The sequence below is a fragment of the Dermacentor silvarum genome, chromosome 1 (genome assembly GCF_013339745.2).
Source record: "Dermacentor silvarum isolate Dsil-2018 chromosome 1, BIME_Dsil_1.4, whole genome shotgun sequence".
Taxonomy (NCBI): Eukaryota; Metazoa; Arthropoda; class Arachnida; order Ixodida; family Ixodidae; genus Dermacentor; species Dermacentor silvarum.
The window spans coordinates 53,775,832-53,799,176 of NC_051154.1; the positions used below are offsets into that span (position 1 = coordinate 53,775,832).

Below are 23,345 nucleotides of genomic sequence, written 5' to 3' on the forward strand. Positions count from 1 at the left end.
TGTTTGAATGCTAAACTATCGCTACGTGATGTCCCAAACTTTGACAGCGCATGCCCTAGGTTATTGCTTATACAGATAACGAAGGACTACATGGCGTTCGAAAGTAAGCGGCGACCTAGTAACCTTGCAACTTTTTGGAACGGTCCTTGCACAATGACTGTCCAATGACGCAAAAATATCTTCAAATTTGTGACGTCAGTCACGTGCTTGGGTGCGGCGGTATAGGGACGCGAAATTAAAATGTGGAAGTCCGTCTTTAACCTCTCCAGTAACGTTCGACACTTTCCCGCCGAAGAAATAAAAACAGTCTAGAAAGAATGCTCCGCCAGTCTAAACTAACTTAACGCTTCTTTTTACTATCCCTCAAATGCTGTGTCACAGGCCGATCCTCACGAAATGTGGCGCCGCAGAGGAACAGTGAGCTGGCAGCCCGTTAGTAGTCTATCATCAGTTGCGGCATTTACCAGAGCGAGCCATTGTCACGTCCGATCCTGTTCTCAGCGCAGCCGGCTTGTCTTTCTCCTCGTGGTAAGTTTCAAACAAAGTGTTCCTGTGGTTTGCTTATATGCTAGCTATGTGACACGCGCAGACGCAAACGGTGAAAAATAAATCATGCAGAAAGACAGGTAAGGGGGGGGGGGGGGGGAAGTGAGGGGAGGAGCGTTAACGGAAAGTGTGCGGTAGCCGGCAGGAAAGTCACCTCTTGTTGCACTTCTGTCGAGACTCTGTCTGGAGTTTGTCGGGCATGGGAGAAAGGTGACATGACAATGGCGTTTCGCATATGTCTGGGCGAGGCGGTTTAGTTCACACCAAAAGGACAGCCGGCGAGAGATCAGCCGCGCTGAGTACGGCCCGCACTCTCTCTTGAGAAGGTACAGCAATTTTTCGCCAAATTTTGACGCGTTCTATATAGGGGGCCAATGCTGCTTCAGACAGAGAGAGCCTGCGCGTCTGCTTCGGGACGTGCGGCTTCGCGAAGCAAATGAAGGGGCGCTGGTGCTTCGAGTGTCAGTCATCGCGCCAAAGGTGCCAACCGCCAGAATTGTAAAGCCTTTAATTTGTCATTCACCACAACGACATCCTAGTGGGGCAACTGATACGGAATCAAGGTAAAATATATTGCTGCACGTACATATATATATACAGGGTGTCCCAGCTATCCCGCAGCACGATTTTAAAAAGAGGAACGGCGTTACGCGAAGCCAACCTAGTGCGTGTTGTCTCCAGTATCAGTGGAGTAGCCGCCAGTAATTTTTTCGTTACTGTGATTTAATTAATTGTAATTATTTATCTAAGTCAAGAAGTACTGTCCTAATTATCAAAGTGTCAATGAGAAAATTGTAGAGCAACATGAAAAACTCCCGATGCAGCTTTCTGTTGCTCAATACGTGCCACATAAATGTGTTTTTCCTAGCGTGAAAGAAGCCCGCGAATACACGCAGAATTGCCGCACGACTGGCCGCTCGAGGCACTTTGCTTGTATTCGCGGGCTTCTTTAACGCTCGGAAAAACACTTTTATGTAGCACGTATTGAGCAACAGAAAGCTGTATCGGGAGTTTTTCATGTTGCTCTACAACTTTCTCCTTGACACTTTGATAATTAGGACAGTACTTCTCGAGATAGATAATTAATTACAATTAGCTAATTAAATCTCAGCAACGAAAAAATTATTGGCGGCTACTCTATGCACTGCACTGGAAACAATACGCACGTGGTTTGCTTCGCGTAACACCGTTCCTCTTTTTTTAAATCGTGCTGCGTGATAGCTGGGGGACACCATGTATACATTGAGATAGATATTGAGATAGCGAGAGGTAACTTAAAAAAAAAAAAAAAAAAAAAAAAAAAAGCTGCCATATCAGTGATGACAGAAAAATGCTGGCTTTTAGGCACTTTCGGCTTTAAAATATTCTATACATGTCATTTAGTGAGGCACAACATCCGACTTACGGCTGAATTGGCACCGCATACTTAGCGAAAAATAACCCATTGTAGGAGCCGGTGCTATAATGGAGTCTTCGCGCATGTTTTCCCAACGGGCAAATTTAAATAGGCCGAGAACAATGTTTAAGCGCTCGAAGTGGCCTCTTTTAGGAAGTTCTTTTTTTTTACCGTATTAGAAATGAACGTATTAAAAAAACATTCCACAGAACCAGCGGAAAAATGCATGGTCCATGTTCACAAAACATTCGTATACGCGAGAGAGGCTCGTAAAAGCTCGTGTCATCCAACTGTGACATGGAAGTATCGATGTAGGTGGCCTTTTTATGAGAAGCAGTTCTTATCAAAGAAAAACTTGACTCCTAACAGCTTATGTCATCAATTGCTCCCGGACCTACATGCTTTCGCCGAACGTGTCAGCGTTCGTGGCAAGCTCTTCAAACTGCTGAGCCTATATCTGTGGCCGTCCAATGGGCGCAATTGCGGACACTGCATGCATGTTCCCATCGCCTGCGTGAGAGGTGGGTTTCGTTCAAGCAGTTCAGACTCAAGAACAGTTCATACGCAGTTTAATGTCAGCCCTATGTCACGTAAACATATAGACACGCATGTGCATCGGGCATGCGCCGTAAACTAGGCAAGAATTCGACCGCCCTTGCCAACGGATTTATTCGTTTCTTTCGAACGGCCCCTTCTGCTCCGCTGCAGCATGCATTTTCTACATTGCGCTTTATTCCAGCTAGCTCCCGTTCACCAGCTCGGGAGCCGTATTTTATTACGTTGTATTTCTTTCTCTGGTGTTCTTGTATTTCGTAATTAGTTTGCATGCCGGCGCGCGCCACTGTTATTGCTGCAGGACTGACTACTCTGCAGCGCGACGAATGATAAGAAGAATGGGAATCTATATTTTCAAAACACGCCCCTGCAGTGTGCGCGCGTGTGTGTCTTGTACTGCGCTGTTAAAGCTGGATTCCCATGATAGGCCGAATTGCCGAATCCATCTGCGGAAACGGCGTGACGTGGCTCAACGCCACCGAATCGCACTGCGCACAAGAGCGCAAAGCTTGTAGCTGCTCGCGGTGCTATTTTCTGCAGCTCAGCCACGTCACGGTCTTCCGCGGATTGAGCCAAGCAGTGCGGTCAAAATTAGCGGTCAAAAGGCGAAGTGTTCCTGATGACCAGCCTTATACGCTTCCTTTCTTTCTTTTCTTCTTCTGAACCAATATTCGCCGCTTATTTGGTACTTCCACAGGGAATCAGCCTAAATTCATTAAAAAAATTAAATTATGGGGTTTTACGTGCCAAAACCAGTTCTGATTATGAGGCACGCCGTAGTGGGGGGACTCCGGAAATTTGGACCACCTGGGGTTCTTTAACGTGCACCTAAATATAAGTACACGGGTGTTTTCGCATTTCGCCCCCATCGAAATGCGGCCGCCGTGGCCGGGATTCGATCCCGCGACCTCGTGCTCAGCAGCCCAACACCATAGCCACTGAGCAACCACGGCGGGTCCTAAATTCATTGCTGGCTGCATAACGAACTGCATGCGCGTACTTGCATATAGGCTGCAGGCTGTTCACGGACTGTTTTTCATGTACGCTAATGCGGTCTCTGAGGGATTGACCTTACGATAGAACTTTAAAAAATCTGCTCGGCGTTAGACAAACGAGGTATAATACACGGGAAAGCATGCTGTTGCCACTGTCTGAACGGCACCCACCGCGTCTAACGTGCGTTTAAGACTATTCCCTCCTGTCCACTAAAGCGAGAGAAGTAATCGCAAAATCTAAAAAAAAAAAGTAATAAACGATTGACAGAAATAAAGAAAGGAACATACATGCATGCATGCATGCATACATACATACATGCATACATACATGCATACATACATGCATACATGCATACATGCATACATGCATACATGCATACATGCATACATGCATACATGCATACATGCATACATGCATACATGCATACATACATACATGCATACATGCATACATACATGCATACATGCATTTTATTTTTATTTATTTAGAAAATACTGCAGGCCTTATAGGGGCCCTTGCAGGAGGGGCAGGAGTACAGGAAAAAACAAGGAAATGCAAGAATACGTGAGTAGCAAAACAAAATTAAATAACAATTAATTGTTGTTACAGGCCCAGGTTACTTCCCGCTCTGTGCCCCCCCCCCCCCCCCCCCCCTTTTTTTTTCTGTTTTCGTTTCGTCTTACAAAAGAAAACAATACCTACAGTTCACCAATTGCTATATAGTTTACGAACACCGATTACAAAGAGTAAACCTTGTGCGTCACTGCGCGCACACGTAATTTACCAACTCCTTCTTTTCCTGGGTATGCCTGTCCTATGCACACAGAGGATAATGTAATTAATGGACATGTAATGGTCGCAAATCGCGATAGATATTCGAATCTAATGTGCCATACCGTCACGGACAACGCCCCGGCGACGCAGGGAAGCAGGATAGACGTGCGAGCACATGAGGCGAGGAGGGTTGAAGAACTACTCACACCCTACATGTTTAATTCAGTACATTGCATGAAGCATCGCACGGGATGCGTTCTGCAGCAATGTTTTTTTTTTTTTTTTTTTTTTCTGAGCTCGTACCATGAACGAAGATGGAGATTGAAGAACACTTCACTGTGCCCACGTCGGTTTTAGTTCAACGTTCCTGCGTGCACGTTCGAGGCATACCGAAGCCACACCTTTCTTTCTTTCTTTCTTTCTTTCTTTCTTTCTTTCTTTCTTTCTTTCTTTCTTTCTTTCTTTCTTTCTTTCTTTCTTTTTTCTGCGATGCCGTCCTTTAGCCCTGCATTATATGTTTGTTTCACATTACAGGTATGTGCATATCGAACTAATCAGCTAGATCGCGGTCCCAAGATCGCATTTTTTACCCGCTTTTCGGGCTTTTCAGTGTTCTCTCGTCGTTTTCTTGTTGGCTCGAGAACGAATAGGTTGTGACAATCGCGACTAAAAGACCATAAGAGGAGCGAGTTCGCTAGGCTTTACCACGAAAAACCGATGACGCTGTTGAATACCATCCGTTAACCCTTTCTTGTAGTACCCTTCAGTCACGTTAAAATACATTTGGATAACAACGAACTCAAGCTACGTTACAGTCACAGGTGGAATTTATTAAAGCCAAGTCGTCAGAACATTGTGGAGCACCTACGATCTTGAGTGTGTCACCTTTTCCATAATATGTATTTTAATAACTCAAGAACTGTACCTTATCATTAAAAAATATAAGTTTGTGTATGTATGGGATACATTGGCATCATTAATGGTGGCAGCTAATCCTTTTTGCTTATCAGTACAAGAGACAGAAAGCATAGACCAGCTCTAAGAACAGCAAAGTAAATAATAATAATAATAATAATAATAATAATAATAATAATGATAATAATAATAATAATAATAATAATAATAATAATAATAATAATAATAATAATAATAATAATAATAATAATAATAATAATAATAATAATAATAATAATAATAATAATCAATCATATTTATTTAACATGCCCAGGAACAACCCTAAGGTCTGAGTGCTGGCGCACTGTTGTTGTTTTTTGTTGTTGTCGAACAGGCCGAACGAGAGAGAGTTACGTTTAAATTATAGTAGTTAATCCAAACCAACGTAAGAGTACGTATAAGAAGTGAACCAAAATGTTCATTTATGATGTCTCACGCGCAATTACATCCGATCTTCTTCCATCCCTTCTCTTTTAATAATTACTAATTTAATAAATCAGTCATTAATATTTTACTGCCTTCATAACTGTATGGCAAGCTGCGAGAAAGTGGACCATATTCTTTGCGATTCCCGGGCTGCCTTTTTTCCCCTTATTAAGAGGAGGCCGGCATGGATGGATGAATGCTACGAGCATCCCCTTTGAAACGAGGCGGTGGGTTGCGTGATCAAGCTCTTTTTCTTATTTTGCCTACCGTCTCACCTACCTTATTTTGTTTTTAACACAAAGAAAATTCTCAGCATCAAACTATCTGAACCTTTATTGGCAATTGCTCCGCCCCAGCGCCACTTATCAAATGCGGCATAGGGTGTGCCTTAGTAATGCTACAGCATCTATGGGTGTTCTCAGGCCTGCTGAGCACGAGGCCACGAGTTCCAGTCCCGATCGATGCGGCAGCATTCCGATGGGAGCGGAATGCAAAAAACGCTCGTGTACCGGTTTTCGGGTATGCGTTAACAAAAACTGACGTGGTGAAAATTAATCTGGAACCTTTCCCTTCGGCTTCTCTCGTAGCCCCTTGTGTCCGCTTTGCTACGACTAAACCCCATTAATCGGCAGTGCTCGCAAAAATGTCACCGAACGCAACTGTCACAAAATTCTCAAAAGAACTTCCTAGAGCAAGTGAAGCCTATCATTCTGTAACCTTTCAGAGGATTACAAGTAACTACAATATATTTGCGAACGCTACAGATGATGACTTGTTCGACAAGCGCACGATCAAACGAAAAGTAACGCGGATCCTGCTATGTTCAATAGGCAGGTTCACCGCGCAGATAGCTGAAACTAATCAGTATCGGCCTCGATCAGAGTCCGCAGTGGAGGCCGCTTGGGTATGCCAAGTGACGAGGTTTCGTTTTCTCCCGTGGCGTTTAAATCTCTTGAGTATTTCCCACTTAGCATCTATATCTTAGCACTTAGCATCTACGTATAGTGACTACACACAGCCTTGTGGGTTGTGAATGGTATTGAGAGGGACTTTCGTATGTAAGAGGCCACGCACACACACGGTTTGATAAAGATTCACCAGTTTCCGAGTTACTACTCATCCACATTTGCCTTCAGTTCAACATTTTCGACACACGCGGGCCGCAACAGGTGCTTTGAAACGTTTTTTGACTGTTGCGGCACCGTAACGCAAAGCACTGTCTTTGTCGAGCTAACCGGGCTCATAGACTGCACTGATTTTGTGGCAGCGCGAATGAGGATATCATCCATAACGAGATCCGCGAAAAAGACAGAAAGGAACCCGCCACGGTGGCTTAGTGGCAACGGCATTCCGCTGTTGAGAACGAGGTCGCGGGATCGATTCCCCGCTTGGACGGCTACGTTTTCATGAGCCTACCCATGCATGCTCACCCCTGTTGAGACGTTTGACGTGCCATCACTCAGTCAACTCTGCAAAAATCCAACGAGCCAAAGCACAGCAAGAAGCCTGTCAGGGGCGGCGCCTCGGCTGTCTTGAACCGCTTTGGACAAGAGGCTCCAGCCGTCGGCCAGGAAAGCGGCACGCCGGGTCCCTCCGCGTTGGCCCGTCGCCATGGTATTGGTCGAGTCGCAATACCATGGCGGCAGTCAAGCTTACCAGCGGTGGTATTCTGGACATTGTCAAATTGCGCTTATAATTGTCGAATTCGCCATCTTGTCAGCTCTGACTGGCCCAAAAGACAGGCTCTCTGGTTGGCTCAAAACGCAATCATTGCAGAATTTGACAATATGGCGGAAATTGACAGTGTCCACAATAGTCCCCGGGAGCTTCTTCTTCTGCATTATTTTTCAATTACAACCTACTGCTGCTCTTCACGTGCAAGCATATATTTTACAACTCCAAGCTCACGGAAAGTGACGATTCCGCGTGTTCTTCTGTGGGAGTCCCAGGGGAAGCTATACAATTGTACAGCAGTCAGAAACTGGGGCGCGAGTGCTGACAAGCGCGCGTCTCCAGCTTTGGCTGCTGTCCAAGGCAGCGTCGAGCGCACAGTGACACGCAACCGCCGCGAGTTGCACTGGCACCTCCTATGAGTAATCCTACTAACGGATACTTTTTTTCCCCCGTTCCAGCGGTGTGCGTGCCGCGCCGTGGCAACGACGGCGCGCCCTTCGTCGGCAGGTATCCGCGCAACTCGTCGTTATACAAGCGACGCACAGCTCCTCCTCTCCGGTCGTGACGCGAGCGTCACGTCAGGACCGCGTTGTTCCAATGGCGGCCGCCGGCCAAGCACCAACAACTTGCGCAATTAGCAGCGACGCACATGCCGGAGACGGCACGGCACCGGCACGCTGTTGATGCGCGGACGACGTTGGACGTGCCAGTAGTAACTCAACCGAGCCACGGCAGTCTCCCGCTGACAGCGTGCGACGCACTCCGCTACTGCGCACGAAACGGTGAGCTCGGCTATAAGACGTGCCGGTGCGTATGCTAACGCGACTTGACGTTGCGGCTGGCTTGTTACGTCAGAGGGTTCGGTCATTCGGTACAGTATAGTTCAACAAATTGTTGACAGACGTGTTCCGTTGTGTCGATTCCTGCTACTTTCTGAGCGCATTGTTGTGCGACAAGTCGTGTCTTGCCAGAAAACGAAATTCGCTATATAAGAAGGCAGAAAACAAAAATTAACGCTGATTCACAGAATATAGCGTAATGACTGAAAAATTTACTGATGCGGCGTTATACGTTAGCCAGAATAATGTTAATAAATAGGGCGAATCCAATGACAGAGAAGCCAGTAGAAAATAAAGGCAGTAGAAAAGACCGTGCAAATGCAGCACCAATGATGAATTGCACGTTTTTTCATATGGTCATAACTTAGGAAGAAGACAACGAAGATGTGCTATAGAAAGTATGTTGTGGTGTCAATGAGAACACTTTTTTCAGTGATTACAATGAAGAAAGAGGTGTGCTTGCTCATATTTCACATAAAATGCAACAGAATCAAAACTAAAAGCTTCACGGCTATTCTGTCGTGAAGCTTTTACGTTTGTACATTCGTAACATAATAAAGGTGCCCGCAAAACGCTATAAAGTGACAGCCGTGAATAACACGGGCAAAAATGCGCTTTGCTAGCCCCCGTGACAAGTGTGAACGTAAGCGAAGAATGCGATGCGTGCCTGCACGGAGGGGAACTACACGTGGGAGACACCTGTGCGCGTCACGCGTGGAAGAGCTCAAAAGTTCCGTACGTCCTGTTTGCTTTCTCTTCATCCACGTCTCAGCGAAATCGAGCGCTGCTGACTTCGCGGACGCTAGCGAACCATGATACCCCACCCCTTCTTCTTCGTTCTTTCTTTCTTTCTTTCTTTCTTTCTTTCTTTCTTTCTTCCTTTTTTTTTTTTTTCCGACTACGCAACAAATGACCTTCTGTTGTTTACGCACCCGTTTCCGCTCGGACTTCGTGCGTGGTACGTTTGAGGAAGCGCTAGCCGTAAGTGCGGGGAATGGGTGCACATCTTCTTCGGTACGTTTTTCATTCATTTTTTTTTCTCTTCGCGTTCTATTCACGCCATGTGCGCTGCTCTAGATATCGAAATAGTTTTGGGGAGCATGCTATGAATTGTACTAATTAATCTTAGATGTCGGGACCGATGTACAAAGAAAGGGGGGAAATAGAGAAAAAAAGGTAACTTATCTGTTGAAAGGCAGAGAAAGGGCGCGCGGATGTTCAGACTGCGGTCGTAACGTTAGTAAAGCGCGCATCTGTCATAAAGACCGCATCGCGCGTTACAAGCGTTAAGATCGTTAACAATGCTGGTCGTTCACATTGTCAGTTGCATACGTTACGCATCTTAAGACCGGCCAATCAAAACGTGAGCTGGTCAGTTGCGCCTCTGTGGTTTTCAACATGGCGCCTGTAAACAGACTACGCACACAACTACGCACACTACTCGAACTACGCACACACGCAGCCATGTCCGTTGGGCCGTTGCTCTAATGCCGGTAATCGTGTCACCGGAAATTTAAAACCGAAACTGCGGCGCTTATTGGCCACGCCGTAACTGTCGTATCTGTATGAAACGTAAACGTAGCGGGCCTTCCAACAATTACGCTCGCGTGCGTGGCGACTGTTGCGCTCTTAACGCTTCATACGATTGTAGTCTGAACAGTTTAGTTGCGCTTTTTGCGTTTGCGCTTCCGTTTCTTGCGAAATATCTGCACATTACGTACGTAGTCTGAACGTACCTCACCTTTAGTAAACAGAACAGTTAAAGCGTTTAGTCATTTTAGAAGAAAAAAAAAATGTCAGTTTCGCCCCAAGGGCGAAGCAATGACTGCGACAGCAACACATTGCAATGTCATACGAAGTAAGGTTAGCAGCTTTGGTAGCAATACGAATTGTAGCCAGACCGATATAAAGAGAGAGACTCGATGACCACGACAAGGCGCGTGTGAAACGGTGGCGTTGATGAGAAACGCCTCCCGTGGGCAGCGCGTGCAGGGGCAGGCAGCATTGCATGTGTGGCGCACGTCGGAAATTGAGCATATGAGATAGCCTTGACTATACGGCGCGGGAGAAGATACCGCACATACAGGTAGAAGGCGAACAGCGGTGTCGGCTCGTTGTCGGCGTGGTGTGGCCGCCATCGCGCGCAGAGCACATCACACAGTGTGCAACAGGGTCGCGCGGGGCACATATGCGATGGGATGCTTGCTGGAATGTGCTTAGAAGTATAGGAATGCAACGAACACATGATCAGAAGTAAGTGGGGTATTTAATGAGGCGTTTAAATGAATAGCATGAAATATAGTGTTACGATGTGAACACACGTGAGTATAAGTGGAACACAGTTCACTCGATGACCGCGAGAACCGGCTTGTGGTCGCTGAAGTAGGTGGGAAATGTCACGCAGTGCACTCGGGATGCGACACCCTTTGTGAACACAAGATCCAAACAGGTGTCGTTGCGTGTAGTAGGCTGTGTGACGTCCGACAAGAGGCCAAGTCCAAGCTCGACATCAACGAACGTAAGAAGCCACTCCTTTTCACGGCGAAGCACACTGACATTAAAGTATCCAGTAATGATCACCGGCACGTCCTCGAGGCACACCGCGCGGAAGTTATATATGGAGCAAGAAGTTGGTGACGTCAGTCCGCGAGGTTCCTGGTGATAGGTACACTGCTGCGACGATGAAGCCCTGTGATGTTTGTACGGCGCACGCATCGCCACAATTGGGCAGCGAGTTGAGTTTGTAGGGAACGATTCGCAGTAAAAGCATGGTTCCGTTGAAGTGCGCGTAAACGGCGACTCCAGCAGCTCGGCACTCGTGTCGTTTTGCGAGGCTAACGCACTTGGTAACGCAGCAACTCGACGGCAGTGTCTGCCCACGTTTCCGATAAGCGTCTAGTGGTACCTCGCGGAGTACGCGGTCGTTGCGAGACATCAAAGGCGTGCGCAGGCAACGAGCGCACGTTGACGTTACATAACACTAAGGTGTGCGATGAGTGGAGGATGGCAAAGCACTTGGCAGCGATCTTACTGAGTTGATTGTTTCGTAACCGACGAAATTCGTCCGACAAGGCCCGATCCGGGTTTTCTCTGCCATGGTAGAAGGTGAAGTCATCCTCTGCGTTGGTTAAGTACAGTCCGTGCAGAGTGATGGCTCGATTCAACGCAACCTAAACTAGTTTCTGGGGATGGCACTTGTGGTAATCGTACACCACCTCGCTGTACGTTCCGCCCTGTGACTTATGTACTGTGACAGCGCTCGCTAGCAGTACGGGGAACTGCTTTCGACGGCAGGACACGCCCGTTTTTCTGTCCAAAGCTTCTGCTTTCCTCTACGTCACGTGATCGATAATAAATATCGGTAGTTTAAGCAGACTCTCTACTTGTATATCACAGACATGGGACCCCCCCTCGCGTGTGCGTGTGCTTGTGCAGAAATTAAGTAAAAAGTAAACTAAGCTCAGTAAATACAGTAAGTACGACAGGTACAGTGGGCGTTTGGAGCAACGGTCTCTCATCGCGCCACTGAATGGACCAGTCTTCGAAAACGCATCTTTGAGACGACCCGTGCGATCGGAGAAGACATCAGTAATTGTTAATTTCCGTTAAGCGTAGATGGCGTCGTCCTCGTCGGGGCGAAGTGCGTTTCACAAGTCAAGGACGGCTATACGCGTGAAAATGCACGTGTGACCAGGCATAACTACTCCCATAGCAATAGCTTGTTCGCTGCGTCTTTGCGCTAGAAAACTTAAATACGCACAAAAACGCGTAAGGCTTTTTTTTTTTTTTTTCGAAGCTTTCGTCGCCCTGCTCCCTCATACGAGAGGGTTGCATTTCCTGCGGCAAGTCCATGGGCCGCTGTGTCTTCCGCTGTGTGCGAGCGTGCAGCCGTCATTTGCCTTTACGTCAACAGATTCATAATTGTACAGAATATTTCACCGCACATCATAGATATGGCATGTGTACGCATTTTAAGTATATAGTGCGTACGTGCAACTCATTTCTGCTTCACTTACGCCGGTGCAAACAGGAAGCGGCCTCGTACCTCACAGAATCTCGACTGATTGGTGTACTAGTGATGCAGGAATGAACTCCGGTCTTGTTCAGTGCATAGTGCACATAATCAATTTCTCAGGACGCGTGAACTCCGACGAGAACTGTCAGCGCCTGCAACAAGAGTTTACTTACGCTGTACTGCGCACATGTAATCCATGCTTGTCGGCTGTCTGTTTCGTGCATTCTGTTGCGAGTCGGTGGAATTTCCCTGCTGTCATCAACCCCTTCGTGTGTACATTGCTGGTTTGGGATTCCACAACAAAACAGCAACTACCAGCCTTCCGTATACGGGCGCAATCGCAAACAAGAGACGTTTCTCGCGCAGACTAAGCCTGCAGTATACGTTCACACTTGGGAAGCGGCAAGCGGGCAGAAAGGCCAAAGCGGCAGGAAATTTTTTTCCACGCCTGTCCAAGTTGTTCACATTTGTTTTGCTACCGCCGCGGCCGCCGCTGCCGTTTTCGTCCAGATCCATCTCGTCTGCGTACGTTTGTCGGCGTGGTGGCGCTCATTATCGCATTATTTCGAGCGGTATGTTCATTCTTTGACCCACGTACCGTCATCAAAAGTGATCATTTTACGCAACTTCGCGTGTCATCTGCGACCTTCGGTAAATTCCTCGTTGGCGTTCCGTAATTCTCCTCACACGGGCGCGGTAGCGCTGACTCACAGCTAGGTTTGTGCCTATAGGCGGGATAATATTTCTTTAATAGCTTTTATTTACAAGTTCTAATAACATTTCATCATTTCGTATTGTCGGCGCCTCCAGGACACCAAAGGAGCAACGGGAACACCACAGCTAAAACCCGGGCTGGCCCTTGTGTTGGGGCGCACCGAAGCCTGCGCGTCCTACGTGAGACCTACGCTCCCAATCTATCGTCGCGACGAGAAAAGCACCCCGCGACTTTCTGCAACATACCGTACACGTGCGAGGAGAATTATGGAGCGCCAACGAGGAATCTACCTAACTATTGTCTGCCGTGGAAGTGGAAGAAGAAATGGCTTTTATACTTCTACCTACTTGTTATCTAGAAGTGGACAATGAATAAACGGAAGACGCGGACACCTCGCAAACGGCGGTGGTGGGTTCGCCTGGCTTTGCAAAAACGCGAGAAGTTGGGTCACGCCAAGGCTTCGTTGCCGCACCTCCTGTCGCGCGACGTTGAATACTATCGCGAGTATTGCTGACAGTACGTTTTAGTACCACTCTTGTCGTAGAGCAAGGGCTGGTTCTTGATCGCGTCGATCAGCATTACAGCCTACACTTTTGGTGCCATGTTCAATTTTACGACCGGTTGTTTGCATTGCTAGTGTAGCTTCCAGTGAAGCAGAACGACTTTCCGCCGCGTTTCCGCTTCGCCATGGCGAAAAAATCGGCCCGAGGCCAATTTGGCTCGCAGCCTGCTTTTCTGCCTGTTTTGACGCCTAAAATTAATAATTAAATTATGAGGTCTACCTGCCAAAACCACGATATGATTATGAGGCACGCCGTAGTGGGGGACTCCGGAAATTTGGACCACCTGGGGTTCTTTAACGTGCGCCTAAATCTAAGTAACGGGTGTTTTCGCATTTTGCCCCCATCGAAATGCGGCCGCCGTGACCGGGATTCGATCCCGCGACCTCGTACTCAGCAGCCCAACACCATAGGTTTTGACGCCTAGGCAGGCGGATTTTTGCAAGATTTTGCCGCTTCCGACATCTTCGAGACCAAGTGTGAACGTAGCCTGCGCGAGCGCGGCCTAACCGGCACCTGAAGGGAAGCGGCGGAAATGTATACCGGAGATTTCGACCACCTGGGGTCTTTAACGTGCACCTAAATCTACGTAAACGGGCCTCGAGCGTTTTCGCCATCATCTAAAATGCGGCTGCCGCATTTATTGCTTCATTTGTTGTGCGTTTGTTGCTTCAGAATGCGGCTGCCACATTCTCGCCCAAAACTTCACAGTGTCAAAGCCTTGACAAACACCGTGACAGTTTTTTCCATATATGCAGACATGATTCGCTGTAAATTACCAACCCAAACGGAAGCGCCCAGTAATGAAATAGCACCGGTTTCATGAATTATGTCAGTGCGACGCGACGAGAACAAAGGGTGGGTAAGTGGGGGGGGGGGGGGGGGGGGTTGCGGAAAAAATTTCGGGAGGGGGGTTTGAACCCCCCCCCCCCCCCCCCCTGGCTACGCCCCTGAATTGGAGCCCATTACAAGTTAAGGACCGCACAAAGAGCGATGGAACGAAAAATGTTAGGCCTATAACGTTAAGAGACGGGAAGAAAGCGGTGTGGATTAGAGAGCAAAGGGGGATAGCCGATATTCTAGTTGACATTGAGAGAAAAAATGGAGCTGGGCAGGCCATGTAATGCGTAGGATGGATAACCGGTGGACCATTAGAGTTACATAATGGATACCAAGAGAAGAGAAGCGCAGTCAAGGACGGCAGAAAACTAGGTGGGGTGATGAAGTTATGAAATTTGCAGGCGCAAGTTGGAATCAGGTAGCGCACGACAGGGGTAATTGGAGATCACAGGGAGAGGCCTTCGTCCTGCAGTGGACATAAAATATAGGCTAATGATGATGATGGTGGTGGTGGAGCCCAGAGGTTCGATCCTTCGTTGGCCACTATCACACCAAGCCAACAAACAATGGAGCCAAAGAAAGCATAGGAGAATGGGGAAAATCTACTGTTCGTCCAAGTGAAATGTGAAAATAATAAGGGAAAATGTAAGTGGACGGAAAAACAACTTGCCACCGCCCCCTCCCCCGGTGAGAGCCGAGGAGCGGGATCTTCCGCCTGAGATGCTCTACCGATTGAGCTACAGCGATGTCTGTTTTTTTTTTTTTTTTTTTCTAACTTCTTGGGTATTTGATATGTGTACAAGATCTATTCCTGGGAGTGTTAGCCAGCGCCACGGCCATGGCAGTGGATGTGGCACTGGCTAACAGCAGGGTCACGTAATTCCTGAACATAGAAGCACGCAACTGCCCATGGCCTATAAATATTCTACGTCATACCATCAAGGCTATCATTGTCTAGACGCTCGCTATGCGATGAGCAAGATGAGTAAGAAAAATCGAGGGGCTCGGTTTTTTGCTAGTTAAAGCCACATAAAGCCTAACAGACAACGAAGCCGAGGAAAGCACGGGCTAAATGAAATACATCTTTAAAATTCTAATGTGAAAATGACTCAAGAGAAAAGTACAATTTTTGTGACTGCCAAATGTCCGCATTGATTGATGGCGAATCAAAAGTCGGATCGTGGCGAAAGTTTGCACGGATATGGACGGCGTTGTGCGTGCATCGTATGCAGGCTATGTTATAAAGATTTGCGGTAATTGCGGTTTAGTCACAAGTATATATCCGGCAATCCACCAGAATATTTAAAAAATCGCGAACAGAACTGCATTACAAACCGGCGTGAAACTTCGATGGAATAGAGCGAATGCTTTACAGAATATGCTTGACTAGTTACAAAGCTGTTGGATAATTGGGGGCGTCACAATTCACCGATGTCGCATTAGTTGTAGAGTGCAGATAGCATATTTGTAGTCCTTGAGTTGGAATTATTCAGACAGGCGGACATTACTTGCACGAGAAATCGAAACACATATTCAACTAATTAACAGAAATCCACTAATTATCTTTCAAATTAATTACTTTACGGCAGATATTGCAATTTACTAATTGTAGCCGGTGAGTTTGCAAGGCGTATACCCACTTGGAATGAATGTTCGGAATGACGCCAGTTTGGAGATATGCGCCATCAAACCTGCAGTAAGAATTCACTGTTGTTCTACTTGCTTTTTTAACAAAACGCTCTTTTATGCATTGAAGCACAAAAGTAACTGGAACGACCATGCATTTTGTTCCACACTTTGGGAAATAATATCTCGAAATTGGCGTCATCCTGGGAATTCATTTCAAGTGGATACATATCCTCTTGCAAGCTCACTGGCTACAATTCGTAAATCGCAATATGTGCCGTAAAGTAATTCATACAGAACTTAATTAGTTGAATGCGTGTTTTCATTTCTCATGATAGTAATGTCCGCCTCTTCGATTAATCCAGCTCAAGGACAAGGACTATGCTATCTGCCACTTGCGATTAAAAAAAAAATCATAAAACTTAAAAATGATCACCCTGTATATCGCCCTCTTACAGTCCTCACTGCGCGGCTGTCCTCGGGCCCACAACAAGTGCGCCGCGGGTGTGCGATCACGCCATGTATACATCGAGCAAATGCGAGGCGACCACTTTCCGCGAGTGCGCTCACGATGTTGCTGTTTGTGGTAGAACACGAAAGGGCGAGCAAGTGAGGCAAGCGACGGGCACGCGCGTGGGTGTCCCGAGCGTGCGTGATGGCATGTCGGCGGCGTCACTATTTCACGCTGGTATAGTGTCTCGCTCTATACGGGCCAACGGGGCACGCTCGTTCCCTCAGGGGCACGCCGGTGTGTTTTCGCCCCGCAAAAGCTATAGAAGACCTGTGCTCGCGTGCGCAAACATACGCACTGCCTGCCTAGTTCGCTCCGTTGCCGCCGCTCTTGCCGTGTTTGATGCACTATACGCTGAAACGCCCGCACCGTGAGCGTCCCCCAAGGTCGTCTATGCGGAAGGCAGCTTCGTCACGGCCTTTCTCTATTGGCATCCGGAGGCACACAATTAGGCGCGGCTGCAGCAGTATTCACGCAGCTCGCTATAGGTGTAACCGCTCTCGACGTATAGTTTAATAAGCAACGACAACGGAACTTTCCGAGTAAGAGAAGAGAGACAACGGAACGGCTATAGGAAAGTGTAAGCTGACTTGTTTCACCTCTTGCAGAATACTTTAGCAAATTAATTCCACCGCGAATATACAGTCACGGATGGAAGAATATTGTCAGTGGTGCGAAAGTGTCGAATGCTTTGGACACTGACGTTATCGAATGTGGACATTTGCAGTTGAAAGATGCAGTTGTAAAATAATTTACGGTCGTATTTTATGCCAACTGTATGCAGCCTACATGCGTATTTCCTCGTGACATGGCACGATAAACTGGGCACTCCGTGCGCATTACTTTGCTCAATATCTTTGACGATGTATACGCGCACTGAAGATTTTTCTCGTATACGGGAATCGCTGTTTGCGCAAGCTTTTATTTCGTTTCAGGTAAGATTGTGAAATTTTAATTTATCCCTGGCTTAACGCCCACAATCAACTCACGGGCTATTCGAAAAGCGGTATATAGTCGCGCGGCTATACAGAACACATTTCGACCACCCGGCGTTCTTTTAAAGTGCACCCAAAGCACGGTACGTTGGTGTTTTTGCATTCCGATTTCAATGGAATGCAGCGGCCGAGGCTGGGGGAATTGAACTCGCGACATTGTGCCCAGAACAAGTACGCCACAGACACTGCTGCGGGTAAGCAGTGCAAGAAAGACGCACGTGCAGGAGTGACAGCACAAGGCCCCCAACTTCCGGGTAACTATATTATAAGTCCGCGAATGGGTTTCTGTGCAATGCCAGTGTTCGTGACTGCGTGCCATTTTTAAATGTGCGCTCTCGTGCGAGGATTTATTTTTATTTATTTTCCTAATATGGAGGTCCGAATGGGCACCGAAGGTCGGATTCGAATATCCATTTCTCTCTACTTTTCTATCTCTACCTCCCACTACCCCGTCTCCAAAATCCAAACCGGATTTGCACTTCCGGTTAACCTCCCTGCCTTTCCCTTTATATATATATATATATATATATATATATAAAGGGAAAGGCAGGGAGGTTAACCAGAAGTGGTTAACGATATATATATATATATATATATCGTTTCTTTAATTCAAATAAGCATTGTAAGCAATATCCCCTATGCTTTCCTTGGTGTCATTGTTTGTGGACTTCTCATAATATGACTAGTAAAAATCGGGCCCCTCAGTTTAATTGCATCTCGTTGATTATATATATATATATATATATATATATATATATATATATATATATATATGTGTGTGTGTGTGTGTGTGTGTGTGTGTGTGTGTGTGTGTGTGTGAGGCATAAAGCGAAGACGTAAGTTCGTCTCCCACCTACGGCCAATTGTTTTTTCATCCACTTTCATTTTGCATTTATTTATCATTTCTTTAACTTCGTAGCACATTTCTTTAACACATTGTTAACTCTACTGCGCTGTTTTTAAAATGCTTGACCGTATTTAAAAATTTAGCCTGTAGAAGCCAGTGGCACTGCTTCAGGGCCGCGTTCTCTCCTCACGTGCGACGGCGCGTCAGCCGAGGAGCTGGGCATGACAAAGGCCGTTCGCTGCATAGCGCGGTCTGACCCTGAATCACGCGCTCGTCTCAGGGGCGAGGACACCGGCGGCCATTGTCGCCAAAGCGTAACGACCACCTATCGCCGGCGCGCCCTTGGTACACTTACGTGTTCACGTAATGTCGGCAAGCTTCAAAATTGCGCCAACGGTGCTAAAGTAATCGGCAAGGGATCGACTGTGTTAAATAATTAATTTATTGAATAATTAATTTAATGACTGATAAATAAACAACAATTTGATCAGGCTTTCTGCTCGTCATTTCTGAAACCAGGTTTACCTCACTTCCTTCGCAGGAAGTGACAACGATAAAATGCCATTCACGCTTCGTGAAAATCGTCTAATTTGTCTCCTCGTGAGAAAACAGCCCTTATGAAACGTCGCGATCAAGTTGTGGCGCTGTTAGCTTTCTAAACAAATTCTATAACTAACACCTTATGCACTGTGAATTTCCGCTGCTCAGTTACGCCGTTTGAACTTAGCGCGTATATACGGGGTGATGATTTTTAAGCTTTATGGGATTTTTAGAAATCGTCTGTTGTAGATAATTCTTGTACTGGAGCTGGATTGTTCAGAGAGGCGGACATTACTTGCGCGAAAAATCAAAACACGTATTCAACTAATTAACAAAGAGCCGCCAATTAACTACTTCATTAATTGCTTTACGGCACATATTGCAATTTACGAATTGTAGCCGGTGAGTTTGCGAGGCGTATCCACGTGGAATTTATTTCCAGAATGACGCCAGTTCGGAGATATGCGCGCGCGCAAACACACGCACACTACGCCATTAAAGGAGAGTGTGCAGCTGAAAACAGATACCATTATAACTTATTTGTGTGTGTGTGTGTGTGTGTGTGTGTGTGTGTGTGTGTGTGTGTGTGTGTGTGTGTGTGTGTGAGTGAGAGAGCTAGCGCTCTGGAGGTAACTATAGAGCAAACTAAATGAGATATTTTACAGGTCTACTCATCCTATACAACGATACTAAAAACGACGCGGAAATTTCACGGGCTGGACCAGAACCATCTTTAATGATTTTATTCCTTTATGTCTATTGTCTTAATGTGTGTATGCGCGTGTGCATTACTCTTTGCTCAGAAAAATCCTCTTAAGCTAGAATTGTTCGTAAGAGCGAATTCCCACCAATCCTGATGCTAAACACATTATAAGGGAATGTGGCCGACCAATGACAAAGAGCACTTACGACTAAGAAGCTTTGTGAATTTGGCCCGAGAGGCTTACACAAGGATCACATTGATACATGCACGAATCGTTACTGATCTGCAGGTGTCTTGACCCAGGGTTCCGAAGACGTTGGGCATCACGCCACCGTGATGGCTAGAGACCGCAGGCCTTAATTGTCCTGAGCTTTCGGACATTTGTAAGAGCACGTGTATTAACAAAAGTTCAGGGCCGTATTCAGAAAAAGCTCCTACGCTGAAATTATTCATAAGAGCAAATTCCAGCCAATCCTAACGCTGGCATTAGACAACGGGCCAATGTGCAAAGATCACTGACGAATGAAAAGCCTTGTGAATTCGGCCCCGCAATATGGTTTAATCTGCCCGCAAATTTATTAATTACGTACATTCTGCGTATTCGGGCTGAACTCGCACACCTTGGATGGGAAAGCGGCGGACAATCGCCTGGGCCAGCGCGATGCCCGGGTCCAAACTGCGGCTCGCGGGTGACACGCAGTTCTTCTTGGGTCTCTCTGCGGTTTAAGGCCGGACAGTCCGGTAACGAAATAAACACTCGGGGCGAATCATGCATATATCTTTTGCCGAACCCGGCAGTTTTCACCAAGTTGTGCCCATAAACCACCCGTTTCTCACCGGGAGGAGCATAGTCAAAAGGTATAGCCCATGACACGAAGGTATGCGCGTGAACAGTCTTCTGGCGCCGGCGTGTGTGTGCTCCATGAATAGTTTGTCCCTCATCGACACTCTCAGCGAATGATGCGTAGTATCGCCGCGACGCGCCGTTAGGTGCGTCCTTGCGTAACAAGAGGAGGATTAGCGGCCACTTCCGGTGGCCATCGCGTTCAGCCCTTTATGACGCTGCGGCCTTGGAGCGAACCGCGCGGGCGGCGGCTCGGCCGGTTCGGCGGCTCGTCCGCGCTCGCTAGTCGTGGCATCCAGGTAAGGCGGTCAAACGGCCTCGTTTTGGCGTGAACTCGCCCCGCGCTGCTTCTAGCGTTCGCGGGCGCTGCCACGGCATCGGACGCCGTCTATAGCGAGACTACACAAGTGAGTACTGTTCACCCCCGCCCTGTGTGAGCACGTGTCGCACGGCGGGCCTGGTGTTCCCGAGGTCTCTTGCAGTACCCGCGACAGTTGATAATGCGAAGATGAGAACGCGTTAGGGGCCATCGGGAACCGTGACGCACTTGGCAGGCAGGAAAGCGCGGGAGCCACGTACATTCACCCGCCTTGTGAGCGCGTCGCGCGTCAGGGGCAACGCTCTCGGAGTACGGAATCCTCGTTGTATATGCACGATTGAGAAATGAAGCCCTGTACTATTAATCATATACTGCCACTTTCCAGACCTCCCTCCCCTTTACGATTCAAAACGTGAGGTGGTCCGTAAAGGCAACCAGTTGGTAGGCGTGTGCGATTGTTTTATTCATAGTGTTTATCTACTGAGCGCGAAGACCTTGGTTGCATGTATGGTCTTCGCTCGCGGTATCGTGTTCACACTTTACTCACACTGCACCCGAAAGCACATGTTCGCACTAATCAATTACTTTCAATTGTATTGTGTGTGTGTGTTTTTTTTTCCCGCGCTTGGCTTGAGTCCTTTTATTACGTCGCAATGTTTACGCTTGTGTTTCCACAGGCTGTTCACAAAACGATGGTTTCTCACCAAGTATAGTCGTCCACACACCATGCAATATATAGTTATTGCATGAGGTAGCGACTGTGTTGGTGCGCTTTATAGACTTTAGATGACCATGATTTGGAGATGCTGCCAGTTAGCCGCTCTTAATTTTACAGTCATAAAACGAGCGCTTGTGGACATAGCCGTTGTGTGAGCAGCCAGATGGCTGCATGCCATGGGGGTTTATAATTGCAGTCTTTCTTGAGGTACCTTATGCCAACGATGTCCGCATACCTTTCTGTTTATTGTCGTATTGACTTTCAGAGCTCACCTTTCGGTGCGAGGATGGAAGTGCATGACACAACATGGTAGTTTAAGTGAAAATTTTAGCAAGATTCTATCATATTTCATTTACGCAATACTGAAGAAAAGGGAGTGGTACAGTGGGTAAGGAAGAAGCGCTTGTCTGTGTTTCTTGTCGTCACGTCTTCGTTTGCGCTTTTAACCTACTAGAGTAAGGAAGAAATCATAACATATAATTAACTCTCTATTCACAACAGCACATGCAGCGTACCAAAAACGTTTTCGTGCAGAATGTATGAAGCGTAAGCTAACGATTCTATATCGTGCGTCTCACACAACTTGTAGAAAAATTTAAATATATGTAAGTGCCACGTTGGTGGACAGAACCAAGGTATAATGTTGTTTGCCGTCGCTTCGAGCAAGTGAGACTACATTTTGTGTTTCGACTAATTACATAATTAGTTATTAATTAATCAACTTCCCAAATATTATATTCAGAGCAATAATGTCAATGAGAAAATTGTAGACAATCCTGAAAATATGTAGTCGCGTGGCAGATTTTCGTGTTTTGCGGGCTTTCTTTCAGGCTTGGAAAAAAAAACTTTTACGTAGCACGTACTACGTATTGAGCAACAGAAAGCCGGATCGAGAATTTTTCAGGATTGAATTAAAATTAAATTGTAGGTTCTTACGTGCCAAAACCACTCTATGATTATGAGGCACGCCGTAGTGAGGTATGTGGGACGCGTGGTTTATAAAGCGCCTCAGTACATCGCGCGCGCTTCTTTTTTTTTTTTTTTCTTTTTTGTCTCCTTCGGGCAGCAAGAAAAAGGCCGCCTGAATGCTGCTAGTGTGAGTTACGGATAATCATTATTGCGCCACACGGGGCTCATGAAACTGGATCCAATTACGCGGGGAGATAACAGTTACCCGGGAAGGGCAGCGTCAAACGGAGAAAAATGACCACCTTCTTAAGGGCTCGCGTCTGGCCTTTTTCACGCCGATGTATCTTCGGTTGGAATTGCAGCCTACGCTGCTTTTTCTGTGACAAACTAATTTACTATTAATTCTGCAGAAGGTTATCATAGCAACACAGTCGAAAGTGCTGCGGTCGCAAACACGCTCCTATTCCACATCGAATAGACTTTTGTTCACTCATGCAACTGATGTGCGAGTGCATTTGCTTGAAGAACAGATAGAGGCTGGAAGGTATCGTCGGCTCACTCATTCGTGTCCGCTTCTACGTACCGTAGGTCCCGTAATTAATTCTGCTTTGAAAACTTCATAAAGGAATAACCTGTCTATGTCAGTATGCACCGCCCAGAACAAGCTAGAAACCCGATATCCTGTGCTGCAATCGAACCCCCAAAGCGGGCCCGCGGCATCTGGTATGCATTGCGCGTACCAGGTCACGAGAGCGTGCGTTTTAGCGAGCACTCTCGTGACCCCGCGCGCGTGGCTCGTGGCAGGTCAACATCCGCATAAATGAAACTGCGCGACATCCTCGAACAAGTCGGAGCGAGGCGGCGTACTGAGGGCGGTCGACGCGACGATAAAATGTATAGCGCGCGCGAAGAACGTGATGCATGACGTGCCGGCGTTGGGCGCAGCGAGCGCGTCGACCACGAAAACATGCCGCGGGAAGCCATGCTTGTCATCGACAAAGCGGCCGCGTTGCCATGGCGAAGAGCGCGCCCGGCAAGCGATA

At 47.1% G+C, this 23,345-nt stretch overlaps 1 protein-coding gene across 4 annotated transcripts in view; it reads left to right on the top strand.

Moving 5' to 3' along the window:
- Positions 1–851: 851 nt before the first annotated feature.
- The window catches only part of LOC119463366 (uncharacterized), a 49,840-nt gene continuing 27,346 nt past the window's right edge, over positions 852–23,345 (top strand). Inside the window, exons 1-2 of one of the 4 annotated variants that reach the window (XM_049668170.1) lie at positions 855–872; positions 7,780–8,128. In XM_049668170.1, the coding sequence (XP_049524127.1) occupies positions 7,971–8,128 (158 nt within the window). In that variant the 5' untranslated portion in view covers positions 855–872; positions 7,780–7,970. Of the gene's footprint in view, positions 873–7,779; positions 8,129–20,620; positions 20,764–23,345 lie in introns of those variants that run through there. The other 3 variants (XM_037724229.2, XM_037724206.2, XM_037724221.2) reach the window with 3 other exon arrangements.